General features: G+C 50.7%; 10 protein-coding genes across 10 annotated transcripts; 3 read left to right on the top strand and 7 right to left on the bottom strand.

The window, feature by feature from the left end:
- Positions 1–243: 243 nt before the first annotated feature.
- Positions 244–8,398, top strand: Triagg1_189 (uncharacterized protein; the record flags this gene model as incomplete). Its single annotated transcript, XM_062896897.1, has 7 exons — positions 244–858; positions 926–1,571; positions 1,623–2,247; positions 2,308–5,014; positions 5,060–5,121; positions 5,692–6,334; positions 6,392–8,398. The coding sequence occupies 7 exons, from the start codon at positions 244–246 to the stop codon at positions 8,396–8,398; spliced, it is 7,305 nt and encodes a 2,434-aa protein (XP_062760539.1).
- Positions 8,399–8,687: 289 nt separating this feature from the next.
- Positions 8,688–9,979, bottom strand: Triagg1_191 (uncharacterized protein; the record flags this gene model as incomplete). The annotated part of the gene is made up of 3 exons (XM_062896909.1): positions 8,688–8,856; positions 8,925–9,501; positions 9,592–9,979. 3 exons carry the CDS (start codon positions 9,977–9,979, stop codon positions 8,688–8,690), a joined length of 1,134 nt encoding a protein of 377 aa, XP_062760541.1.
- An 816-nt stretch (positions 9,980–10,795) lies between these two features.
- Triagg1_192 (uncharacterized protein) lies at positions 10,796–11,128 on the bottom strand (the record flags this gene model as incomplete). Its single annotated transcript, XM_062896920.1, has 1 exon — positions 10,796–11,128. One exon carries the CDS (start codon positions 11,126–11,128, stop codon positions 10,796–10,798), a length of 333 nt encoding a protein of 110 aa, XP_062760542.1.
- A 1,265-nt stretch (positions 11,129–12,393) lies between these two features.
- Positions 12,394–13,222, top strand: Triagg1_193 (uncharacterized protein; the record flags this gene model as incomplete). Its single annotated transcript, XM_062896931.1, has 2 exons — positions 12,394–12,507; positions 12,584–13,222. 2 exons carry the CDS (start codon positions 12,394–12,396, stop codon positions 13,220–13,222), a joined length of 753 nt encoding a protein of 250 aa, XP_062760543.1.
- A 558-nt stretch (positions 13,223–13,780) lies between these two features.
- On the bottom strand, positions 13,781–14,170 carry Triagg1_194 (uncharacterized protein; the record flags this gene model as incomplete). The annotated part of the gene is made up of 1 exon (XM_062896942.1): positions 13,781–14,170. The coding sequence occupies one exon, from the start codon at positions 14,168–14,170 to the stop codon at positions 13,781–13,783; it is 390 nt and encodes a 129-aa protein (XP_062760544.1).
- Positions 14,171–15,022: 852 nt separating this feature from the next.
- Positions 15,023–16,351, bottom strand: Triagg1_195 (uncharacterized protein; the record flags this gene model as incomplete). Its single annotated transcript, XM_062896953.1, has 3 exons — positions 15,023–15,289; positions 15,354–16,097; positions 16,169–16,351. The coding sequence occupies 3 exons, from the start codon at positions 16,349–16,351 to the stop codon at positions 15,023–15,025; spliced, it is 1,194 nt and encodes a 397-aa protein (XP_062760545.1).
- Positions 16,352–16,966: 615 nt separating this feature from the next.
- Triagg1_196 (uncharacterized protein) lies at positions 16,967–18,634 on the bottom strand (the record flags this gene model as incomplete). Its single annotated transcript, XM_062896964.1, has 1 exon — positions 16,967–18,634. One exon carries the CDS (start codon positions 18,632–18,634, stop codon positions 16,967–16,969), a length of 1,668 nt encoding a protein of 555 aa, XP_062760546.1.
- A 584-nt stretch (positions 18,635–19,218) lies between these two features.
- Positions 19,219–21,319, top strand: Triagg1_197 (CAZyme family GT22; the record flags this gene model as incomplete). The annotated part of the gene is made up of 4 exons (XM_062896975.1): positions 19,219–19,370; positions 19,436–19,694; positions 19,746–20,165; positions 20,222–21,319. The coding sequence occupies 4 exons, from the start codon at positions 19,219–19,221 to the stop codon at positions 21,317–21,319; spliced, it is 1,929 nt and encodes a 642-aa protein (XP_062760547.1).
- Positions 21,320–21,950: 631 nt separating this feature from the next.
- On the bottom strand, positions 21,951–22,326 carry Triagg1_198 (uncharacterized protein; the record flags this gene model as incomplete). The annotated part of the gene is made up of 2 exons (XM_062896986.1): positions 21,951–22,006; positions 22,128–22,326. 2 exons carry the CDS (start codon positions 22,324–22,326, stop codon positions 21,951–21,953), a joined length of 255 nt encoding a protein of 84 aa, XP_062760548.1.
- A 1,264-nt stretch (positions 22,327–23,590) lies between these two features.
- On the bottom strand, positions 23,591–25,460 carry Triagg1_199 (uncharacterized protein; the record flags this gene model as incomplete). The annotated part of the gene is made up of 2 exons (XM_062896997.1): positions 23,591–24,678; positions 24,743–25,460. 2 exons carry the CDS (start codon positions 25,458–25,460, stop codon positions 23,591–23,593), a joined length of 1,806 nt encoding a protein of 601 aa, XP_062760549.1.
- Between the last annotated feature and the right edge of the window lie 243 nt (positions 25,461–25,703).

Genomic DNA, 25,703 nt, shown 5'->3' on the forward strand with positions numbered 1-25,703 from the left:
GGTACTGGGCTATGAGGAAACGTTCTGCATTTGGTTATACCAGAAGCTGGGCCAAGCCAGGCTTAGTCACCAATCCTACACGTAGCTATCAATTACCAGACCAGTCGAATTCCTCTATCCAAACGGCACCTAATATTACCCCTCAAGTGCTTCCTTTACATCTTGCCGTTAGGCCCCCATAAAACCCCAGCCTTAAGACTAGCGACTGCGAGTATTAGTTCAATTGTCAAATAAACATCCGAAATGGGGCTTGGAAAGCTGAAGGAGAAACTGCGTATTGGTATCTCCAAACGCAAAGACAATCAGGGAGGGACCTCCATTGCCCAACCTGTGCAGGAGGATTCGGGATCTGAGACCAACACATCGTCTATCAAGAAACCCAACCACAACGATTTAGTTGTTGAATCGGAGGGGTCGTCAAGACAATCCAAACCTATCTCTATGAATCATATTGACAAATCAAATTTGCCAGAGAAGTCGTTGCCGAATCTCAATGAAAATGTCGAGTCAATCAGAGAGTTATGGAGCCTAGCATACGAGAGGTTACGGAGGGAGGATCCCCAACTCATAAATGACTACGAAAATAAGGCACGAGAGAGCCTGACCGCTGGTCTTGGCTATACGATTGGCTCAAAAACCAGCATAAGAGAGCGAATGGACGCAATTCTCCGCAGCAAGATGGACGAGAACAACAGAGACGCGTGGAAAATTAAATTTGGCGGTTCCGAAGTCCAAGTGAAAAATTTAGTACAGCCTGTCCTGGGCGTCGTGAACTGGGCCAATGAATACATCACTGGCGCTCTGAAGCCAAATCCGTACGCTTCGATAGCGTGGGTAGGTGTTAGTCTGATACTACCGGTGAGTCGATTTTGGAACATCTCGTATGCAGGCCCATGGGTTACCAAGCCTTGACTGATCATCTTAGCTCTTCATGCATCCCTCCGAGCAAGGAACATCACTAGCGAAGGGCTTGGAATATATATCTTCCCTAATCGTCCAGAGTCGTATGCGAGAGGATCTCTACGTCCGGCGCTACGAGGCCACAACTCATGGCCGGGAATTGCCTCAATTATCCCACGTCGTGTATAAAGACAGCTTGGAGATGCTATATCGATCTATCCTGAGGTTTCAGGCCACGAGCTACTGTTATTATGCCCATAATGCAGCTTTCCGTTTAGGGCTGGATATTGTCAAGTGGGATGACTGGAGCCTGTTGCTGGGCCAGATTCAAGAGCAGGAACGCCAATTCGCCGCTGTTGAAAATCTTTGGCGGGATATGAAGTACGACGAAGAATCCTCAGCCGCTGAGAGACGACACCAGGAGACTTTACATCACTGGGGCAAGATTGGCACAGACCTCTCAAGTCTGCGCAGCGCAGTTGAGCGTGCTCAGGATGAGAGCAGTCGGCGACATGTGCTAAGATGGCTCTGCGACGTCGATCCTTCTGAAATGTATAATGCCGCTCGCGATAAACATAAAGCTGGCACTGGTGACTGGTTAACGAAGGAGAGCGAAGAATTCAAGGCTTGGGAGGCATCTCCAGCTTCTCTTCTGTGGCTTCACGGAAAGGGTTCGTCTCATGATGCAACTCGTCAAGCACTCATTTACTAACAATTGGTAGCCGGTTCTGGAAAGTCTGTCTTGAGCTCGGTGGTTATCAAACACCTACAAGATCAAAACGCGACCGATCCCTCGACTGCACTCGCATACTTTTTCTTCAGCTTCAGCGACCTGGAGAAGCAGAAAGTAAACAATATGCTTTCATCGCTAGTCAAACAACTCTGTTCTCGACGCCCCGATACCCCTCCGCCAATTCAAAGCCTCAACGAATACATGGAGAAGGGTCAGCGCCCAGATACGCAGACGCTTGAAGCCATGCTGACAGCGGTCGCAAGAGGATTCTCAGCTGTTCACATTGTCATTGACGCCTTAGATGAGTGCCCGACTCTTCAGGGGGAACGGAAGAAACTCCTTAGCAGCTTGCGTCGTATCATTACTGCTGCGCCTGCAAATTTCCACGTCCTATGCACGAGCCGGAAAGAGGCCGATATCGATGCAATAATGAGCTTTCTTTTGTCCCCATCTTCAAATACAGCCGCAATCGATCTGACTATTCGTCGAGATGTCCTAGACCGCGATATCGGCATGTTCATCGATTTGACTCTGGCCTCTGAAGAGTACAGTTCATGGCCAGAAGTCATCAAAAAGGAAGCAAGGGACTCGCTGATCGAGAAAGCGGATGGCATGTTAGTATTGGAAACACATATAGTGCGCATGTAGCACGCAACATCTAACGGCGCGCTCAGGTTCCAATACGTCTTCTTTCAGCTTGAGGCCCTCCAGCAACTCTCGTCCGCTTCTCTCGTCCGCAAGGCGCTCCAAGAACTCCCTACTGGCCTTGATGCGACGTACGATAGGCTGCTCTTGAGCCTAGACCTCGCATTCCAGTCCCAGATAATAAGCTGCTTGAAGTGGCTCGCCTTCTCCAACGAAGTACTCCTGCTGGAGCAACTCGCTGAGATATTCATCCTTTACCCCAACCGCACCCTTCCTTTCGATGAAGAAGGGCGGCTTTTCCATTCCGCAGACGTTCTCAAGTACTTATCTAGTCTGATCGTTGTTCAAGAGAACTGGGAACAAGACTCGGGCACATCTGCTGGTTCTTCTGATGGGTGCTTTGTTGCGTACGTTCGACTGGCTCACTTCTCGGTAAAGGAGTACCTCGTCTCGAATCGCATCGCCGAAGGCTCCGCCAAAGTCTTTTCGTTTGGCGAAGCCGACGCTCATCTGCATATCGCGCACTGCTGCCTGGCTTACCATCTGCAGCACACCGCCACGACCGAATATAACCGCTGGGAACTGAAGTTGATGAGCTACGCAGCCGCCAACTGGCCACTGCACCTCGAGATGGTGCCACGCGCATCTTGGCCGGCTGAGGTAACACAAGTCGCGACGCGAGCCCTCGCAGCCCGCAGTGCAAGCTTAGACCTCATGATTGAAGAGAACAAGTGGGTGCATTACTACGCCAAACATTCATCCCCCACCATGCGGCTACGACCGCAGTGCTATACAGCGCAGCGTGGCTTCCTTCAGCTTACTGAGATGATATTCTCTCACATGAATATATATTCGACACAAGAAGATTTAAACGTGGCTCTCCATGATGCGGCCTACGGAGGGAGCATAGCGGTCGTCCAATTCTGTCTTGGTAAGGGCGCCGAGGTCAATTCGGAGCGTGAGTTCTTCGGAGATGCTCTACAGGCGGCAGCCTATATGGGACATGACACAATCGTGAATATCTTGCTGGACAAGGGCGCCGACATCAATGCGCAGCGTGGCAATTGGGGCTCGGCTCTCCAAGCTGCCGCGGATGGGGCACGGCCTCATGTCCTGAAGCTTCTTGTTAGCCGTGGGGCCGATATTGACCTCCCTTCGAACGAGTCTGGTTGCGTTCTTACATCCGCCATGCGGTTTGGCTCACATTTATATTGGGATTGCTTTCTGTACCTTGTTGATGCCGGCGCCAACCTGAATAGGCGAGGCGGCGATATCTACGGAACAGCGCTCCATAAGGCAGCAGCAGATCAACACTTGAGTACACACTTCCATTTACTACTAGAGCGAGGGGCGGATGTTAATGCACCAGGTGGTGAATATGGCTATCCGCTTCAGGCAGCGTGTGCACAGTCTGACCGTAGTCAGACGGTCACAACGTCCGAGATTTACCAAGCGGTCAAGCTATTACTAGACAGAGGCGCTGATGTGAATGCAAAAGGCGGCAAGTACGGCAATGCGCTACAGGCAGCGTGCGCGGCACGAACAAAGGATTACGCTTTGATCACGCTCTTGTTGGACAGAGGCGCTGATGTGAATGCGAAAGGCGGCAAATATGGCAACGCACTACAGGCAGTTTGCGCGGGATCCTATTATTCCTATCCACTAACGAGTGTGAAGCTTTTAATTCGCAGAGGCGCTGATATCAATGCGGAAGGGGGTCATTACGGAACAGCTTTGCAAGCAGCATGCGGAAATAGTGGCAAAGACGTGGTGCAAATTCTATTAGAGAAGGGCGCTGATGTGACTATTCAAGGAGGAGAATATGGGAGCGCCTTGGCTGCAGCGTCAGGCGCTTGGTCGAGCGCGGAAACAGTTCAACTGCTGTTGGATCACGGCGCCGACATCAACGCCACCGCCACCGGAGGTGAAATCGGAAACGCGATAAACGCTGTGATACACTCCCGGAACACCAAACTTCTAGGCCTGCTGTTAGATGGCGGCGCCGATATAGACGCACAAGGAGGAATCTACGGCACGGCACTGCAACGGGCTTGCGCTGAAGGCTCGCTCGAGATGGTACGCTTGTTGCTTACTCGGGGAGCCAACGTCAACGCCCAAGGAGGGAAGTACGGAACCGCGCTCCAAGCAGTTTGCGCCCATGCTTTTGAGTACAATTCACCCACCATCACTATATTCAACCTCCTGCTCGAATATGGAGCCGACGTCCATACGCAAGGTGGCTCTTTCGGCAGCACCTGGCACGCGGCGGCGGCGCAGACAGAGAGCGATATTCTCAGCGCGCTGCAGCAGTTGCTGGACCGTGGCGTTGATGTCAACGACTCGCGTGGAACGCAGCATCCCACAGCCCTGCAGGCTGCCTTGGCCTTTGAAACTAGAAGCAACCACTATGCCGCAGTCGATCGGATCCGCTTCCTGCTCGATCGCGGCGCTGACGCCAGCCTCGCAGCCGGTATATATGGCTTCCCGCTGCAGTCGGCGTGCGCGATCGAGTTTGGCGGATACGTGGCTGCCTTTCTCCTGGACAACTGTAGCGGCCTCGACGTCAATAGGCAAGGCGGATTATTCGGATCAGCTCTGCAGGCAGCAGCGTGGGCGGGACAAACGGGTTCAGTGAAGATACTGCTAAGCAAGGGAGCCGATGTCAATGCACGCGGCGGTAAATATGGCAGTGCGTTGAATGCGGCAGTTGTTAAGGGTTATTGGGATATTGTTGAGGTACTGCTTGATCATAAAGCAAAACCAGACTGCTTTTTGCTCCAGGATGCTGATGAAGCTTGGCTTTCGCTTATTCGGGAGGAAAGTGGTCAAGGGGCGATAGAAAGGTATCAAGTGTTTTGGGAAAAGCAAAAATTGCTATTAGACAAAGCAGATGAGTCAATTGGAGCATAGGAATTAGATCAAGGTACATATTCATGTTAATATATAATAAATGATATCACACTAGCCACTACTAATAGTCTATAAGGCATGCAGTAATGGACCTTTGTTGTTCTGCAGGGTACATATGCTGGCTGATGTCGGCTGCAGAGTTACGCCAGCTCAACTCCTCTACGGAAGTGAACGCCAGGTTCTGTAAACACGCCCACAAACTGGAACCCTCTAATTTGAATCCCCTGAGATATCTAGTAGAAGGTATTCATCATGCCGGGTGCCGTATCGTGAGTCACGGGAAGATTGTTATCGATATCAATCACCTCCCGCCTCAATCAACCATCGCTCTTTCCCATACTATTGTAATGGAGGCAGAGGTTCTAAAGATCACGCCAAATTGGCCACAACCAAGAATAATCATTTACCTTCATCTAACGCCGCACTCTTCATAAATACTAACCAATTCTTCTTTATGTCTCGCAGCCATAGGAGCCACGATATACATGAATATTGGTATTCAGCATGACACCAGCCCCAGGCAAACCCATCGAGCGGACAGAAACGGCTGACGAATATGGTCGTCGCGAGAACTGCTTCAAAAACCATAGGCGACACCCATTTACGTTTCAATCCCATGTGACAGACATACAGAGCGCAAGAGAGACTGCCGAAAAGGATGGATTTGTATCCCAGCCGGGATTGAAAATGGTTCCTCTCCCAAACCCACAACTCACAGGAGATGTCTTTGACCAGCATCAACATCACCGGGAGAATCTCGAGAAGCTTCTCCACGATTCTCCATCAAAAATTTCCCTATCGGCTTCCAACAGTCTTACGAAAGAGCTTTTGTTTCCGGTAGGAGAGCTGGACTTGGGATCTTGTCATGAGAGTGATCTCCAAGAGTACCTAGACCAGGTTCATACCAAGAGATACAGTGATCCTTTCAAGCAATGGATCCCCTTCGCTTGCACAAGACCAGATAAAGATGAAAGTATAAGTTTTCCGCCTGGTCTTACCTGGTTATGGGAACTTCTACATCGTGAACTTGACAAAGATGCACCTGACTTATCAGAGGCCGCCGCGAATCTTGTGAGTGAACAAAGCAAATCGCTGATAGCTTCCGAACATGAGATTTTGCTTCTACAACAAACACCAATCAAGCCAGTGAGTCAACTTTACTGCTTGGATCGTTATTGTCCAATGTGACTGATGGATTTGTAGTATCAATACAGCTGCCTAGACCCTATTTCGCCCCCCTTATCTCCAGTATCAGACGACACTGCACCGTTTATCCCTAATAGTGGTGCGGCAGTGGTAGATCTTGTATCAGAACCAAGTAGCCCTGACCGGATCGTTCTCGAGGCCATTCAGCGGGACATGGACTCAGATCCTATTATTTCGTCCACTTTCATGACATCACCAATCGCTGGAGAGTTACCACAACTCTTCCAAACATGTTACCCCCTGTTTCGAGAAGCCGAAGTCGAAGCTCCTGTCGTCCTTACTAGCTCAGATACCCTAAGCGAAACCAACGCACTCACTGATATCCACCTGCCTCTGATCGGTGATGACGACGAGAGTGTCTCCAAGTCACTCGAGGAAACAGGGAATTTTGAAGATGCTTTCATGACACTGCTTGAGGACCGGCATTATTACGCCAACCAATTGGTGAATCAAGAGAGTTTTTATCCAGCTGACTCCCTGTGTCGTGCTACTGTCCCTCTGCTTGATTTCGACATCCCACCTCCTGAATGGTCCCTTAGGCACTTTACCGCGAAGACTCATTTTGCATTCTTGAGGAAAAGTATACCTCACTGTTTCAATATTTTGTCAATTCCGCGGGACCCATCTTCAGAATCTTCTCTTAGGTGGGCAGTTTTCCCCTTGGACAAAATGCAGCCAATAATGGTGGACGAAATCGCGGTGGCAGATGATATAATTGCAAAATATCTTTCTCTTGACTCTACCTCTCTTTTAAGCAGTCTCGATTTCGTTTCGATAAAGCCAAGTTTGGATGTCTTATGTATTCAACAAGACGAAGAAGTCGAATCGGTATACTCATTGAACGACGAACCTGACGAAGCGCCCCCTGCTAGCACCCAGCATCATGAGAACCCAAATTGGATGAACTTGGAGCAAGGAAACAAAACATGCATCTCAGAGGATTCTCACAAAGTTAATCGCCCGACTCGTAGGAAACTCGACGACGATGGCCCAAGACTATTACCAAAGTCTTACGACACGAGTGCCACGAGCATCCTCCTCCACAACTTTATGGAACTAAGGGGCATGAAAAGACCGCGCTTGGGTACGGAACCCGCTGCAATGAGTCAATATACAGTTGCAGGTACTTTGCCGTCTATACCTCGCAGCGAAATATCTGCAACCAACGATCGTGACACAGTCCCTCTCCAGATGGCTGAAGAGATGCCTCCCGTGCCAATTCCTTACATTGAGATACCATCCGAAAAGGCGTCTTTCATCATTTCTGTTGATCTTGCTAGGCCTATATTGAGAAAATTAGAGAACATGTGGGCTCCGGAGAAGTTAATCGACGTGGATTTTTCCCGCCACAACACCACCGTCTTGCTACCAGGGGTTACTCAGTCCAAAGAGGTTGTCTCGCCTTTAAGTTTCGAAGCTGATATATCCCTTTCGCCTAGTACAGGAATCATCATCACGAATATTCTCAAGGTCAAGCAGCGTTCCCTTCCAGGCTCTCAGTCCCAAACTCCACTACGGGAGCGCGTACAGAAAGTGAGCCAGAGATATGAAACTCTTATTGTTCTAGTATCAGAGTCGCAGCCCAAGGGAGAGTATATGGGAACAATGGCTCCATCAGATACAGCCGCATATGCTGAGTTTTCGAGCTTTGCAGTTGCACTAGATGGGGATGTCGATGTACACTTTATCCCAGGAGCAACAGAGACAATGGCTTCGTGGGTTCTGGCTTTTATGTGTCGATATTCCCCAAGATCCGCAGCGCTATCAAGGTTTTTGTCTTCTGAAGAAACTCCGTGGGAGATATTCCTCAGGAGAGCGGGCATGAATATTATCGCTGCCAAGGTACTTTCCAAAACGCTTTTCGAACAGGGCGGAGTGTCGGGATTGGCCGTATTTCTCAACATGCCGGTGCCAGAACGAGTTGCCAGATTTGGACCATTGGTCGGCGGAGAAAAGGGGTTGCTCCTGACAGCAAAAGTAATAGATCGAAGATGGGGGGACTAGCCTCCTCAGCATATTATCATTCGGACGTTAGTCTCGGTGGACAACAGTGGCGATGTGAGGATCTCTGGTGAAAGAATTTTGGGCTTCTACATTGAAACCAACTGTACGTTTGGCATCTCCAGTACCACCTCTATTCGTCTAGATGTATTAAATGAACGGAACATATATGTCTAGTAAACAATATACTCAAGAAGATGCCTGTATATGGTGAGGGCGTGAGGTCCTGTATAACCCAAGTCTCCACATTCTTTACTCTGTAAAGATTATACTCGTCCATCTTTGGCTACACTCAGCAGATTTCCCACAAAGGTCGTGGAAGGTGGTTAATGAGAGGAACAGCCTTCTTCAGCTGCGGAACTTGCTTCAAGCCGATGTATACTACCCTCTGGGCGTTGGCCAAGGTGACTGACCTTGATGTCAGGCCGTAGTAATCCGAGATGGCATGTGTAAGCCACCGCCTGGAGATGGATATCAGGTTAGCCTTCTTACATTCACACAGTGTATCACGAGGAAAAGGGAAACTCACTTGAAAGCAGCGCTCTCATCATCGCCAAAGGAATCAAACACCAGCCCCGAGTCAACCGTCTCCTGTGACACTTGTCGGTGGGCAGTCCTGTACCTTGCGGCAGCAGCAGCCGCAGCAGCCCTCTTCTCCTGCAAGTCTCTCATTCTGCCGTTGCGGCCCACGAAGACAATCTCTTCATCATCAGAGTCCATCTCCTCCGCCGCGCTATCCACGTCGTCATCATTGCCATTGTCGGCTTGATCCTTGGCCTTTCGCCCCCGACGCTCGTCAACCATGTACTGTCGCACAGGTTCCTCAAGGGCCTTGACCCAGGTGCGGATTACCGGGCTGCGCTTGGTCGCTTCTCGGAGGTCGCGCGGCACCTCGCCCACGCCGAGGCCTGTTGCACTGCCGGTCTTGAGCTGCTGCTTCTTGCGCGCGGCCTGGAGCTTCGCCGTCTTGTCCTGGATGCGCTGGCGCACGCCGTGGTCCCAGAACTGGGCGAGCTGATACGGGACTCGGTGGATGGGATGTGTCGGGTGGACTTCCCAGTCGACGGGCTCGGGCGGCTGGACGTTGGGAACGTGCATGAGACGATCTGTTCAGGGGATATTTCCCTTCTTCATCAGCGACCTGTGTCTTGAGGTGCTTGGAACTTGTCTGATTCAGACAAGGCAGTATTCAATACCATTCTCCCATCGCCGACGCTGCCGGCTACCTTCCTTGCCCTTCAGGATGGCCTCTCTGCGCTTCTGACTGTCCCGAGCAGATGGCGGTCTACGAGGAGCAGTGACAACGGTAACCTGGACTTGCTCGGCAGCGGTTGTGATGGTGACCTGCTGCCGGCTAGCAGAGCGCTTGGAGGGCGTCGGGAGCGCATCGAGAGGGATCGATAGAGGGCTTCCGGTGCCGCGGGCAACGGGCGAAACGCTGAGCGATTGAAGCGCCGAGATGGTCCAGGCCTCGATGTCGATGGGAGCGCCAGATGCCGGAGCAGCTGGGAAGATGATGCTTGCCGTAAGCTGGCTGGGAGGAGGGGTCTCCTCAGGGGGCGGGACAGCGCTGTACATGGCCATGGTGACGATTGACTTGTGTATGGAGGACGATGTCGAGAAGTGAGGTTCGATGAGGTTTCAAGCTGTTTTGTTCGAATGAGCCTCTGCGACGGGATTCCAAAGTCCTACACCGGACAACGGGCTTGATCAGGGGAAGATGAGATGCGACGAGCGAGGCAGCAGCAAGGATTGCCTATCAAGCTGACGTTGCTCCCTATATCTGCATACTTGGATGTCTCCATCGCGTCTCCTCCTGACACAGTGTGATTTCATCGGCTATCTCCAGCCAATCATGGCTCGGGCGCAAGCCATGAGGAGAGATTTACTGGCCTGGGCGGAGGGTTTTGCGCACACAATTCGCGCGTAAAGTGGCTGTCTTGTGACGGAGGCGTTATGATTTGACACTGTGTGAGGCTCAATGTCGTTTCCCTATATAACCAACTGCTCGCAGCATCTCACACGCTTCATTCTGCTGGACAAACTACTTGGGTTTTTTGTGTGTCTATTCTTACGTGAAGCTGTCCACCGCATGGCCCTTCACTGCTCTTTGCCATACGTCCAACATTGGCATTTCCACCTCTTAATCGCACTGTTTCCACCTGCCCAATGGACGTATCGGCGAATTTCCGTGTCTCCATATCCAGAATAGCCTCTTGTGACTCACGTCGAAGGACTCATCTTCAAGAGGGGAGAGAAAAATGACAAGACAAATTGAAAAATGCAGTCAGACCGGGTAATCTTGGCTATTGTAGCAGAGATGGCAATATTACATCATTGCCTCGTTTGGCTGGTGTAAGCTTGTGATGTGATGCTTTTGGTTCGCTTCCCACAAGCATCTCAAGACAAGACCAAAGCCGCTGCAGTTAAAATAGCACCCGCACCCTCCCAGATCGACGCGGCCTTCCAATTCTGCGCCCAGAATACCGTAGCTGTAAGCAGCCTCATCGGAACAGTAGCGGCGAAAAATGCAGTGTTGTTTTGGTACGCGGCCAGTGTGTAGTAAATGCCCATGGCAATGGCTGCCAGAGCGTTGCCTTTTACGGCTGGTAGGGCGCCTGTGGGGAGGTTGAGGGATTCGATCATTAGATTTGGTGAGATGAGTGAAGCCCATCCCGAGATGAACGAGGTTACGCCAAAGGCGAGGATTGTGGCGCGAGGGATGGACGGCATGGTAGTGAATCTCAATGAAGATGTGATGTTATTAGTGAAGTCTGGAGTAAGAGATGGAGTGTGGTTCTCTGTGTTGAGTTTCAAGGTCGAGTTCTGCTCTGTTAAATACCCGGTTCATATGTGGTAGCATCGAGTTCTTTTAGGTTCTCAGAATAGGTAAGCTTAGTTGATCAGCAAGACATACCAGCGAAGCTAGAGTAAGGCGGAAGACGGATGTGAAGCTAATTATAGCAGAGCTTTTATTTTAAAACATGGAGGTTGGAGGTTGCATCTAAGCTGCGAGACGTGGGCCTAGATATAATGCAGGGCGTGACGATGCTTCTTTTCAAGATCTGTTAATGATAATCCTTATCACAACCACGGCAATACATCTGCTGTTTCTAACTGTTAATATGCGTATATCAATAAATTGTTTGATATGAACTGATATTGTTCACTTATGGGAAGCTAAAGTACGGAGTGGTTCTTTGTTGTTAGCAAGATCTAAGAATCAAGTTTACTGGAGGCTCCACATCAAACAGCCTAGACAGAAACATTTTCCATGTTTCTTGGGTATGGACTCACGAATCGTACTAGGGAAGCACAAGATTACTTCAACATACTCTTGTGCTTTCAGTCTGCTCGAGATCTAGCATATATGTAATTACCCACGCATCATCTTGGCCATGAACAATGGCAAAAAGAGCAAAAAAGAATGCCGTAGCGAGGAATCGAACCTCGGCCGTCAGTGCTTCGCTTGGTCCACAAACTGATATACTACCACTATATTACTATGGCTAGTGCTCTTGAGAGTGGCTCGAAGGCTTATTATTTCTATTCATAAAGAGCAATCTCCATAGACAGGAGTCCTCAGTCAAGTCTCAAGATTACATGTACGACAGGGTGCTCACCACCTGTCTTCTAAGCGCTGACGATGATCCCTGCTTATGTCTTGCGTTCAGATCTAGAGACGTTCCTACGCTATAAATAATTTCAAGACCACGATGGTAATTGGTGAGGCATCGATATAAATAGAGTAAACCACGCACGTGGAGATGATTAAAACAGACGTCAAGTTCCATTGGAAAAGTCAATTCGACAAGGTACCTGGATGGCGAGATCTGCTTTTAGATCTAGATTAGGTACTAGATATCTGGTGGCGGGTGGGTCGTCCGCATTCCTCTATGGAGGGGCACCAACATTTTCAACACGACTGACACGCAGCTTAACACCACTGCAATCACATCGCATCTCAAGCTGTCACCGGCATCATCACGACCCAAACCATGGCTTTGCCTCTCCCCCTGGGCCTGGTGCCCTCAGAGGCCGCCTTTCTGTGCGAAATGGAGCTCGTCACCGTCGTTCCCCGCCAGCGCCTCGAGAGCATTGAGCTTCTCTCGGTCAGCCATTCCAATTCTATTCTACGCAGAGAAAGCCATCCCTTCGTCTTCGTCTTCTGACCATGTTGAACAATAGGGCTCGACTCCCAAGCTTCGCCCGCCACACCGCGCTGATCTGCCTCTCTGGCTAGCAATTCTACTCAAAAAGCAGCGACGCGCCAACATCGTGCCCCCGGCATGGCTCCATCCCGAATCCCTTCGCGAAATCGTCACCTACGAAACTGCCATCGACGTCAAGGATTGGGCACCTCCCCCTCCACCGCCCGTCAGAGCCGACAGCAGAGGCAATTCGAAAAGGTTCAACTCTACAGATGCGGACATCATATTGTCGCCTCCGTTTCTGCCGTCCTGCACGACGGCAGCTCCAGCAGGCGCCCTACCGTACCATTGGTTCGAGTTCGCCGAGATGCTTCTCGCTCACGCCAGCGATGATGTTCCGTCCGCCTCCGAAGTGCGCTCTCTTCTGAGAGATCTTCAGGAAGCTCGATCAGCTAAGATGAGATCCAAAATCACACAGCCGGAAAGCCACGGCGAAGGCGTCACGAGCCTTCGGGGCGTCGGGGCCATGGAGCTTGCTGAGAGCAGAGGTTTTGTTGCCAGTGTAGCCGAGGGCGTTCGCAAGATTGGTGCAAGTGCTGAAACCATGCGGCGTGAAGAAGAGGAGGAACATGGCCAAGATATGGACGACGATAGCGATGATGACATGGGTCTTTGAGAGGATTGACCGATTTGACAACAGAAATCACCAGCCGACAAGCACAAAGAGGCCAACATGGGCGGGGCTACGCATCTTCTTCCACGCCAAAACAGCGACCGATCCGGGGCACAACACGTGTCGAAGTCGAAAAATGTCTGAATTTCTATCGGGCTTTCATACGCGACTTGTCCTCTATCCTAAACGCCAAAAGCGAACCCTAAACCAAACCGATAAACCCACCGAGTCCTGGATCGACGCCAAGATCTCATACTATGCAAGCCGTATCCCGATCAAAACCTCCTGCTTCAGTGTCTTCAAAAACTTCCCAGTTGCGGAGCATCAGTGGTTGACTTTTTGACGCTGTTGCGTACGACATTGTTGTGCTGTGTGAGGCCTTCTCCTTTGGATGTGCCGGCAATCATCGCTGCCAGTGGTAATCCAACGCGTAAGAAACTGAAGCAAAGAGGCCCCCAACTATCCTCCCAGATGAAAAGGCAATAGCCAACTCGTTTTCGTTTAAAGTCATCTCCGCCTCTCTTGTTGTGGTCATTTGGATATTCAGCTTGGCGAAACCCCTCACGCAGCTATAGCTCTCCTGGTCTCAGAGTCCTGAAAAGGGTTCCTCTCTGCTCCAGCGCTATCGTCATAGCTCGCAACCATGCTTAGACGCTCGTGAAACTCCCGACAGTCCCAGTTCGGCGGCTCACTCCCCTCTCGCCACCGTGTGCGACCTCGCTGCAGCTCATCCGAACGTCCCCGGTGCTCCGATGCCGTGAGAGCGGGCTGAGTGGTACCAAAGCGCATATTGCTGCCACAACGTCCAGCCGCACGCACGTCGTCCTGTGCATACCGGCGCTTCTTGGAGTCGTCGTTATCGAGCACCTCATCATCTGGCAGAAAAGCTCTCTTCTTGCCGGAATTTGGCGTCGCGGCCTCGCTGGTGTTGAGAATATTCTGTTGATGCATATTTGCTAAGCTGCAGGCTTTTCGATATCAAAATCAGTCTTGGGGGGGAATTTAAAAAAAAAGTGCTTCGCGTTCAGAGTCAAATACTCAGATGAAGGGGGGAGAAGAAATATTTAATGTAAAGATACCTTGGGGTCTCAACTCACTCAACCGGAGTCGCCCTTTGTCTGACAAGAGACTGGCTCTTGCTTTGTGGAAATCTTGGTTTCCTCGGAGACTCCCAAGTGCGAACTTGAGATTTCTGCTTTATGCTTTTTCCCTTCTGCTTTCAAACAGGCACAATGGACTGGGACTGCCTGTTTGCAGGGGCCACTGCCAAGCGGGCCGCCCAGCTGCAGCGTTTGCGATGTGCAATTCGCCCAAAGGCATCAATGAATCCAAACGTCATTAACTGCCTTGGCCATGTTAATGAATTAAATTCACGTGCTATGCTGGACGGAATGCATATTCCTTTCTTCTCATGGTTCTTCTATGCACGTCATCTAGATCTGCGTCTTTGTCCCATGTCTCTGTCTTTCAGCCACATATTCATTGGAAATTTGGGGGCTTTTGTACATGGCCGTTGCACAATGAAAAGGCGTACATGTTGTTGGTGGCTTGAAAGATGTATTTTGCAAGAATACAAAGGTGCATCTCCAAAGCAAGACAATTGGGTACCTATTTGGACATTTCACGAGCTAGACAAGATGGCATAGAAACAAGACTTGACCCAAAGGTTCGGCGTGACTCTATAGTACGGGGCAGGTTGTCATCTCAAGTCTTGTACAATAATTATATTCTTAACAATGCTCAAACGGGACAAACATTTCCTCCACTCTGGCATGCACAGGTTTGGTGCTGGTATTACATTATTTACAATTCTGATGGCTCCTCAACCGCCTTTGAAGAAAAGTCGTGGTATGCGAGCTCGTAGACCAAGCCCAGAGTCATCTTGGCGTGCTCAAGCATGTGGTCAAAAGACAGGTACTTGATGAGATCCTCGGTGCCGTGGATGTGCTGGTCCGAGTTCTCGAATGCAGACTCGATAACAAAGGCAGAAGGGTAACCGGCCTTTGACGCAGAGGCGTGGTCAGAGCAAGCATAGCCGCACTTGGTCTCCACCCAGGGAATGCTGCAGTACTGTAGGGGAAGATGTTAACAATGCAACGCGGGGATTTTCTAAGAATAGATAAAGTGAACTTACCTCCTCGATGACCTTCTTGATGAAAGCAGTGAGGCCGGGGTGAACAAAGTCGGTGATGACGCCAACGCTCTCCGGCTTGCCCGCATCCTCGGTTCCCTGGACAAAGCCAGTCATGTCCTGCTGGAGCATGGCCTTGACGTCGCGGCCCTGTTTCTCGTACGACTGGAAGATGGCCTGGCTGCCTAGGAGACCGCCCTCCTCGGCACTGTACCAGTGGAATTCGACAGTGTTGGGTGCAGACCCGCCAACAACGTCTTTGGCCTTGAGCAGCGTGTGGAACACTTCCATGATGGTAACCGTGCCACTTCCATCGTCGTCGGCGCCAGGAGCACCCAAAATTGAGGGGAGCCACAGGTTGATGGAATCCTGGTGAGCACCAATGACGACGGTGGTGTTGGTCTTGCCGGGGATTCTCGCAATGACGGAGCTCTGCGGCCACGAGTGGGAAAAGTGCTCCGCAGTCACGGTGTCCTCGGCGCCAGCATCCTTGATGATGCCGTTGATCCTCTCCAAGACCCATTCTGACGACTGCCGGCCGTAGTCGGACTTGTAGTATCGGGTGTGGAAGCTGGTCAGCTTCTCGAGATTCCTGCGCATCCCGTCCTTGGTCAGGTGGCCCGCCAGCTCACCAACCTCCTTCTGCTTGACGCACTTGTCGGGAAACGCGACGGAAGCTTGGCTAGTCTTGGCGCGGAGGGTGCCCAGCTCTTGTGTGTCGGTGATGTCCATGAAGTTTTGGCCGTTCTACACCAGATGGGGAATGTTAGTCGGGGCTGTTTGACGCTGCAGACAGGCTTCAGCGAGATTGGACATACACGTCTAAGATCCCACTTGTCCTCCTCGGTAACCCATTGTGTCTCGCCGGGGCTCAGCTCGACGAGGTACTTGGCCGGCTCGTCGAGCTGAACATTGTCGCCCTCGTTCTCCACGACGAAGCGACCGCTGACGAGGGCAGCAGGCAGGGCGGCCGCGATAAGAGAGGTTTGTAGGAACTTCATGGTGGTTTGATGTGATGAAAGAGCACAGTTATAGCGATGATGATGATGATGATGATGATGATGCTGAGAAGTAGAGATCGAGGTGAAGGAAGAGGGAGAGATGGAGATAAGCAGAGAAGCAGAGCGAGGTGATGCGATTCAAAGGTTCCTACCAAGGTCGGCCTGGTAGGTCACAGATCCCCACCGCTACAGGGGGCTGGGCCTACGTCTTCAGGGACGGTTGGGGGATCCGCCTTGCCGTAACTGGTAATGCGGCATGATGCCGGGGGACCGAAAACAATGGCGCTACAAGACATTTACTTGTCATTGGAAGCTAGATAATCATAAAATAATGTGTGTATATGTTTGCACATGTCCGCATGTTCTTGGTTGCGTTATTCATACAACTATATGCATAGGTCTGATCGGGCTAGCGCATCTGCACGTACAAGTGCCGTCCCATATGACCATGAGATACGTGAGTCTAAACATCAACACCATTGAAGATGACCAACAAAATCCGCACATCGCGAAGCCGTACCCAAACGCCCAAATACCAAGGTAGCTGAAACCAAATTCTACCTCGATCCAAAACTCCCAGACTCAATGCTATTTGCAGCCTACGAGTAACATCCATTACTGCTGAGGTGGCGGAGGAGGCGGTGGGACCTGGCCGTTCCACCCACCCTGCCCGGTTTGTGCCTGAATCTGGCTCATCAGAGCTGCAAAGAATGCGGGATTGACGAATGCTCCGCCGTTAGGCGCCTGGCCCTGTCCTTGGGCAGATCCGGGCCAGCCTGGCGGTGGAGGCGGTACCGCAGAAGGTGCTGGCTGGCCCTGTGCTGGCCACCCAGGAAGGGGGAAGCCAAACTGAGGAAGAGACGGAACTGGCGCGGAGTTGGAGGGGGGAACTGGGTTGAAGTTCCATGAGCTGCCCGTGGGCACTCCTGCTTGGGGGTTCTGATTGCCTTGAGGAGGGAGTGAATATCCATCCCTAGGATGGCTAAAGCCTCCCCTACCTCCGCGGCCAGAACCTCTTCCACGACCACCTCGACCTCGAGAGTCTCCTCTCCGACCTCCCCTTGAGAATCCTGGTCTGGGAGCAGGCTCATGAGTCTCGGTCGATGAGGGGCCCGCCCCAAAGCCAACAGGTCGAGCTAATGGCTTATAAGGGCCATCGTCCTCCTCATCGTAGTTCAAGCTGCCATCTGCCGACAGCTCCTGGCGCAACGGGTGAGGCTGTTTACCCTCCTTGCCACCAGAGCTCTTCCACTTGTCTTTCTTCTTCTGCTTCAATGACCGCTTGTATTCTGCTTCCTTCTCATCATCCGAAAACTCGACTTCTTCATCGGCAATTTCCTCATCGTGCAGGTTGCTAGCATCAGAGCCCTTGAGATTCTTCAGAGGCTCAGTGAAAACGTACGATGCGTGATCAACAGGATAGTATATCTTTGTTCCAACCTCCAGCCCAAGCTCTTTCACCTCTTCTGCCGTGTTGAACATGACCGTGTACATCGGTTGCAACACCTTGCCTATCGTCTCTGCGATGACTCCGATGACAACCCTCTCTGCGTTGCACAGGACAGATCCGCTGTCCAAGACTTGGTATTCTCCGGGAGTGAATGCTTTGATGAGCATGATATTCTCGACAATATGTTCAATGGCACCGAGCTCCTCTATTGCCATCTCGGGGGTGATTGCCACGTCCGGCTTGGGAATGACTTCGTCGGGAAGCTCATTCTTTGTCCGTACATAACCGGCCCCAGACGCCTTCCCTCTATCTCCCTCATCATCAGAGCCTCCCTCTGTCTCCATCAGGAGCCGTGCTGTTTCTTCGATGCCAAGCGGTTCATAGCCCTCATTGTCAGAGTCATCATCATCGGATGACGAGTCGGAACTGCTGGAATCCGATGACTCGTATGGTGTGGAGTCGATTTCCCATTCGGGGTGTTCGCTTTGGTCGGGTTGTAAAGGAACTTGCTCTGCTTCAGGTGCGGGCGCCTGTTGGTTCGCATCAGGATTGTCTAGGCCGCCAAGGGCTGCTTCTAGAGCGTGTGTCAAAGAAGGCGGGCTCTCAGGCTTGTCGATTGTCATAGCGTCTGGGTCAGAGGCGCTGTCCTTGGCGGCTTCGTTGTGTTGTTCTGTGGCTGATGATGTTGTTGTCTCGAGCGCGGATGGATTTGCGCCGGCCATCTCGCTGTCTTCTACGGCGCTCGCAGCGGCAATTGCGAGATCAGCTGGAAGCGGCGGCAGCACTTCGTTCACCTTTGCTTGGCCCAGTCCGGGGATCTGGAAGCCGGACATTGTGGCAACGAAGATGTGTGTGATTTGGAGAGGAAGTTTTGCGCCCAAGAAGGAAAACGGGCTTGGGTATCCTGGAAGTCGTGAAGGATGTCAAGACGAGTGAGAGGATCGCCGCCTATAATGCAATGGATATGAAATACAATAACACCATTAAAAGGCTGCAATTATGTCGGTCGGACTTGGAGAGTCCAGTTGGAATTCGACGTGGTTGATGGAAGAGCTGCAGCAATGCAGAGGCGAAAGAAAATCAATGCTCTGGGCTGCTGTTATCGGGACGATAAGGAAAAAAAAAAGAATCCATAGCACAGGCAGAATGGCGTCTCCGGGCGGTATGTGGGGCGGACCAACCAGTGTAGGAATGGCTCGCTGCACTTCAGCCCGCCAGCCTCCAGCGCGAACTTGCAGTGCAGAATCATCCATCACGGTGAAGAGAGGAGAACAGGTGAGCGTTTCACCGGCTCACCGAACGCCACCGCGGCTCAACAAGCCTCACCGCCATCCTCTTTCGCGAGTGGATCTTGACCCCAACATAAACAAAACATCTTGATCTTTCACAAAGCCATCAAACTGTTGCATCCGCGACTATGGCGCCCAAAACTACCACAAAGGACAAGGAGAAGGAGAAGGCGCCGTCGTCAAAGTCTAGTTCTAGTTCCAGGAGGGAGAGGGAGCGAGACCGAGACAGAGCCACTCCCGCGCCCTACGAGCATCCCGATGCCAGCCATGCAAAGAAAAAGTATGTTCCACTCAACCGCCTGTGAGCGCAGCTGCTGATGCGCGTCCTTGAGCTTGAATCACCAGGCGGCCAAGTGCATATAGCATCAAGCCCATCTCGGCCTTTTACCTCTTTTTCAGCGCCAGCATGATTGCGGCCCTGTTTGCGCCAATTCAGGATTGTGACGAGACGTTCAATTACTGGGAGCCGGCCCATTATCTCTCACATGGCTACGGCCTGCAGACCTGGGAGTACTCACCGGATTACGCCATCCGAAGCTGGCTTTACATAGCACTTCATGCTGTTGTGGGCAATGTCCGCAGAATACTCCCTCAGTCTACCAAGGTGAGTTGTTTTTTCCGTCTGTGAAAATGAGCTGATGGCTGATCTTCTTAGGTTTCCGAATTCTACTTCATTCGCTACGGCCTGGCCCTTCTCTGTGCCATTTGCCAGACCATCCTCTACCAAGGCATCAGTCTAGCTCTCAATGCTAGAATTGGCGTCGTCTTCCTCATCGCCACCATCCTAAGTCCAGGAAACTTCCATGCCAGTGCAGCCTTCTTGCCCTCCAGCTTTGCCATGTACATGGGGATGCTCGGCGCTGCATCGTTCATGAACTGGCGGGGTGGTCTGAAGACATGGCAAGGCATAACTTGGTTCGCCGTCGCTGGTGTTCTTGGCTGGCCCTTTGCTGCTGCCCTCTCTACGCCGTATCTCCTTGAAGAGTTCATTCTAGTCCTGTTCAGCGACAGGACCTCTTTCATCGAAGCTCTCATCCGACTTGTCCGTGGTGTCATCGCTGGTCTTTTGGTTCTGGTAAGTTGTCTCATATTCGTTGCCCCATGTTGGAACACTATACTTATAGCCACCAGTTTTCCGACTTTCTCATCAACCTGTTCTTTTACAAGAAGTCGGTGGTTGTCTCATGGAACATTGTCAAATACAACATCTTCTCCAAGACCGGCGGTCCTGACCTTTACGGAACTGAGCCCTGGACCTTCTATTTCAAGAATCTTGCGTTGAATTTCAACGTTTGGTTTATCCTCGCTCTTTTGGCATTGCCACTCTTCATCCTCCAGAAGGCTTTCTCCAGGACTTCACAGAACCTATCCAGCGGGTTGCGTACTGTTGTTTTTGTCGCACCCTTCTACATGTGGCTAGGAATCTTCACCGCGCAGCCACACAAGGAGGAGAGGTTCATGTACCCGGCCTACCCCTTCCTCGCCCTCAATGCCGCGATATCGGTTCACATCATCCTATATACTCTTGGATCTTCCAATACCACGACGTTGATCGGAAAGATCTCGGGCCGTCTCAAGCTTCTCGTTGTCGGCCTCGTCCTTCTCCTCTCCGTCAATATCGGCATTGCGCGCATCTACGGCATATACTCTGCGTATTCGGCCCCTCTGAAGGTCTACACACCGCTTTGGGGAGATGGATCAGGAAATACGTTTGGAGCAGAAGAAGACAATGTCTGCTTCGGGAAAGAATGGTATCGCTTCCCAACCTCCTACTTCCTCCCGCGTAACATGCATGCCAAGTTCCTACGTTCCGAGTTCCGTGGCCTGTTGCCCGGCGAGTTTTCTGAGGCCGGGACTGGCTTCGGGTTCTGGAGCGGCACCTGGCTGCCAACAAAGGGTCTGAATGACCGCAACGAAGAAGATGCGGGCAAATACGTCGAGCCTCGCATGTGCTCTTTCCTCGTGGATACCCAATACCCCCTGAGAAAGAAATCGGTGTCACGCAAAGAGCCAGATTACATTGCGGACAAGAACCACTGGGAGATCGTCAAGTGTGTTGAGTTTCTCGACGCTGCCAACACGCATCTCCTGGCACGGACGCTGTGGATTCCCGAAATCGACGCCGTCCCCGAAAAGTACAGGCGGAAGTGGGGAAGACACTGTCTTCTCCAGCGCAAGAAGAGATCCGCTAGCATGTGGATGTCTCCTGGCCAGATGATGATGGGTTAACGAAGCTTATGTTTCCAAAAGTAACATGATTTCTTGGGCAGGTCACGACTGGCTTAAAATTTTAATAGAAGAATTTATGATTGAAATAGATGATGCTTATCCATGTCTTCACTGCTATGTCAAGCATGTCAAGAACAGGTTGATACACAAATCAACACTGATTGTGGTATGAAGAGTATAATTAGACTAGCTGATACATGAGATGAGTTATACAGAGAATTGCAAAGTACTCAAGTCCAGCATCAAGCATCACCTCGTGCATCTCCAAACAAGAAGCAGCATCGGCGATCGATCATTTCATATAACAGCCACCACGGCGCTACCTGTCCACAAAGTCTTTCCTTTCATAGACACCTAGCAGGTATCTCTAAAGACATGATGTTGGACTCTCTAGAATAGTGAAAAGGACCACCTTCGGCGACCAACCCATGCAAAATCTATTAAATCCAAGAGATCACCCGCGCAATAACCATCTCATCATTTATATGTATGCTGCGCCGTTGTGTCACCCCGCGTAAACGCCTAATGTGCTCTCGGGATTCGATGAATGTCGCTATTACCATGAAACCGCCCACTGGAAGCGTAGGCGGTGCTCGGAATCGAAAATATCTTGAGGCATTCGGCCTGTCGTCTAGCCCAGGACCAGTTCGTAAAGGATGATCAACGTGTTGACTATGATCAATGGCGCTATCCATCGTGTTAGTCTCACGGTCCGCTTACCCTCCCAATAGCCCCTGGATTATAGATGTGCGCATAATGGTGGGGGATTCCCAATTCGAAGGGTAGGGAGAAGGAGGGCAGGACGTACGTCGCATAACCATGCGGACACTGGCGATGAGAGCGACTAGTTTGGCCTTGACGCTGTTGGCATCTGCGCCGGCGCCAAAGGCAGGGTCGTATGTGGATGTGGAGAGGCCGATGCGTGCAAGGAAGCGGTCGTCGGAGAGGATGGCGAGGGCGTTTGTGAGGAGGCAGAGGACGTAGACGAGATTGCCTATGAAAAGCATTTTGAACGGTGTTTTTTTTTCTCTTCTCTCTTGTTGTGATGCTGTGCAATGATTCTCCTTTTGATTATATCGGACCCGACCCGGAGAAGAGGGAAGAGGAGCAGGCGTGGAATTGATCGTTTGGCGGTTGTTGAAGCTCAACTGTCTCGCGACTGACGGAAAGACCAATTGGCGTCATGTCCAAGCTGGCCTCTTTTCGCGGGAGCTAGCGCGATAAGGGGAGCTTATCGGAGCTGCGACAGGGGTCAGGTGACTGCGCTGTGATGTAAATCACCTGTAACTCGTTCACTAAAATCCGACCTTTAACATTGTCCTGTCTCAGTGACATCGTGTACAAAATCACAGTGAGAGAAAATGGCCACGCCGTCAGAAGGTCCCAAAGAAGGTCCCAAAGAAGGTCCCTGGACCGACGAGACGAAGCAAAAGTTCGAGAGGTAATTCGACCATATGATACACATCTCCCCATCCTTGCTTAACGCTAACCAACCACTTCACAGCAAATCGAAAAGCGAATTCTACGATCCTTGTCAGGAAGCGGCGCAGCGCAGTTATAAATGCTTGTATCGGAATAACGGCGACAAGTCGATGTGCGGAGAGTATTTCCAGTATGTTCTGTACTCCTGGGCTGTGACAATGGCAGCTTGATTCGGCATTGTAGGTGAGAAGCTGACGGTATGGCGTAGGGCGTATCGCGATTGCAAACAGGCTTGGGTATGTTGAATCCAACTATATACATGGCTTTGATACGAATATATGATGAGCTAACGAGCTGAATAGACGGAAAAGAGGAGAAAGGAGAGGGGTACGCTCTGGTGAACTGTTCTACCTGAATGTCCAACCACTATTAGACGAATTCGATCGATTCCACGGAGCGAGGACATCGGCCGATGGCTTGTACAAATAAATACGGAACCTATGTTGGATAAACAGGGTTTGTAAGATAGAGAAGACCAATGTGTAAGTTGAGCATCTCCCGCCTAAAATGGTAAATGTCCTGATTGAAATGCTAATTGGCGTGGAGCAGAATTATATTTTATACATTGATGCTGTCAAACAACAGCAACCGACTCCTCTCCTTTCCTTCTTCAGGCTCAACTTGATGTATATAAGACGATAAACAATGGTACATAACTACAGCACATTTAGAGAAATGTCAATGACTCTTTTGTCAACATGTTCAAACGATACGCCCATTCGACCAATACTGCAGTGCTCAATGGTCGTTTATAGCACCGACAAACAATATTTAACAACTGTTGAGACTTTAGTATCCGAAATCTTCCCAAACCACTTGCTCCCCGGTCAGCCATCCCTTCGTCCTCTGCAACAGCGGTGGCCCCGTACAAAGAAAGAATTTACGCTCCGCTCCCTTCAATGTTCTCAGATCGTCTTCACAAAATCGCCGGAATACAATCTCACTCCCTAAATTCTGGACCTCATTCACCAGCTTACTATCAAAATGATCACCTGTGATAAAAAGCTTCGTTCTAGCTGCCAGCCCGTCAATTCTCTTAAACGAATCCACCGCCAATTTTAGGTCTTCCCCACGAAGACTCCAGAGCACGTCAAAATTTGATTCCGCATTGATGAGTGCTGGAGCTTGTGCAAGCAGGGGTGTTATACCCACGCCAGCCGCAATAAAGACAGAAGCTGGTGATTCTGCAGAGGTCTTCCGAACAGGCATACGAAAAGACTCTTGTCCACCGAATCCCAATACAGACAATTTCAAGGGTGCATCGGCTTTATGCTTCCAAAGAAAATGCGTGGCAGGTCCGTTCTTCTTGACAGTGATTTGAAGCTCATTCTCTTGTGGGGTATTAGAAACAGTAAAAGTTCGAATAAAGTCATCGTTCAAGCTCTGTGGATCATGGTCTCTCATATGAGACCATCCTTGATACAGGTGTGGTGCAAAGTCCAATGTTATATACTGCCCGGCATGCCATGTCGGGATCGGCTTCTGTGACGAGAGCTTGAATGTGAAGCGGCTGATGGTTGGTGTGAGGATCTCCCGGGACAGAAACTTTGCAGAAAGATCGGTGCTGTCTTGTGATGTTTTTGCGGTGCTCTCGGTTTGTTCGGTGACGAGATATCGTGGAGGAGGGTTGTATGGTGAGTACTCTATTGGGATTCCGCGGAATGGGAGGCCAGATTGAACGAATCTGGCATCGGTGACGTTGATTTTGACAGCCAGTTGTGTTCTGACGAGCAAATCGGAGGCGTCTTTGCCTACCAGGATTGTTGCAGAACCTGTGAGGTATAGGACATCAGAAGTGACAAAGTCGGGAACAACGATGCCAATCAGTGGGTTTACTTTGAGATTTCCCAAGCTCTGATATAATCTGTTGCCGGAGACTACAGTTGTTAAGCATGGTCAGTATATACTCTAATTGAAAGCGAAGAATGGATAAGCACTCACACTCTGGATATATCAGAATCACTCCATCCTCATTATTCTGGATAATTCTCACAAAGCCAGGCGGGCCACCTCTGTTATTCGTATCCATCGATTTCCCGTTAGTGCTCGACAGGAACAACGTGTCTGCTCTGCCAATCAAGCCCACAGCTTCTTGCGGCAACGGTAGCTTCTGTGATATTAATACGGGATGGGCATCATTCGGTATAATCTCCTTTCGATTGAGATATTTGGGACAGTTCCCAAGGCTTTCTTCTATGTCCATGGCGATCCTGACTCTCCCATCTTTGCCTTCCATGGCTGCAAGCATCTTGCCCATAAGCTTGACACGGTCTTGTCCTTCTAGATCTATAGTCAATGCAGCCATCATTTTCCTCTTCTTGTCGCTTTGGAGTACTGCATGATCAGTCTTGCCTTTATCACTTCCGAGCAAGGCATTGAAGACAGGATCATGTTGTGTGTCAACCTTGCTGTCGAATCTAAGCACGTCTTCTGCCACGGGCCTTGCGCAGCCGATGTCACCGCCCCAAATGGTCGTCCACGGCCGGCCTTTGTTGTCGAGTGTCCCCACTGCCACGAGAGGCGATTGCATTGCGCGGACAGCGTGATTCATTGGAAGGCCGGAGCTCGTGGGGTCGCCGCTGATGGGGAGTTTGAGCATTTTGTATACGGCCACCTCGCCTTCATGGCGGCCATGCGGATATGACCTTTTGAAAGGCATTTTATTGAAACAACGTTTAACGTTGTGAGGTCTTTTAAGAGTATTCAGAGATGCTTGTGCTACTTTATGAACAATACATAGGTGAGTTCCAGAGCCAAGTAGCAGTGATGGCGAATCTCATGCCATTCATTCTCCCAGGTCAGCCATCTTTTTAGAATAATTGAAAACATTCTCTTTGTATATAATAGGACCAAGCAGTAGAACCAGTACGTCTCTTTTTACCAGGTAGTCATCTAATCAAGA

The sequence above is a fragment of the Trichoderma aggressivum genome (genome assembly GCF_033847375.1).
Source record: "Trichoderma aggressivum f. europaeum strain CBS 100526 chromosome Unknown scaffold_001, whole genome shotgun sequence".
Lineage (NCBI taxonomy): Eukaryota > Fungi > Ascomycota > Sordariomycetes > Hypocreales > Hypocreaceae > Trichoderma > Trichoderma aggressivum.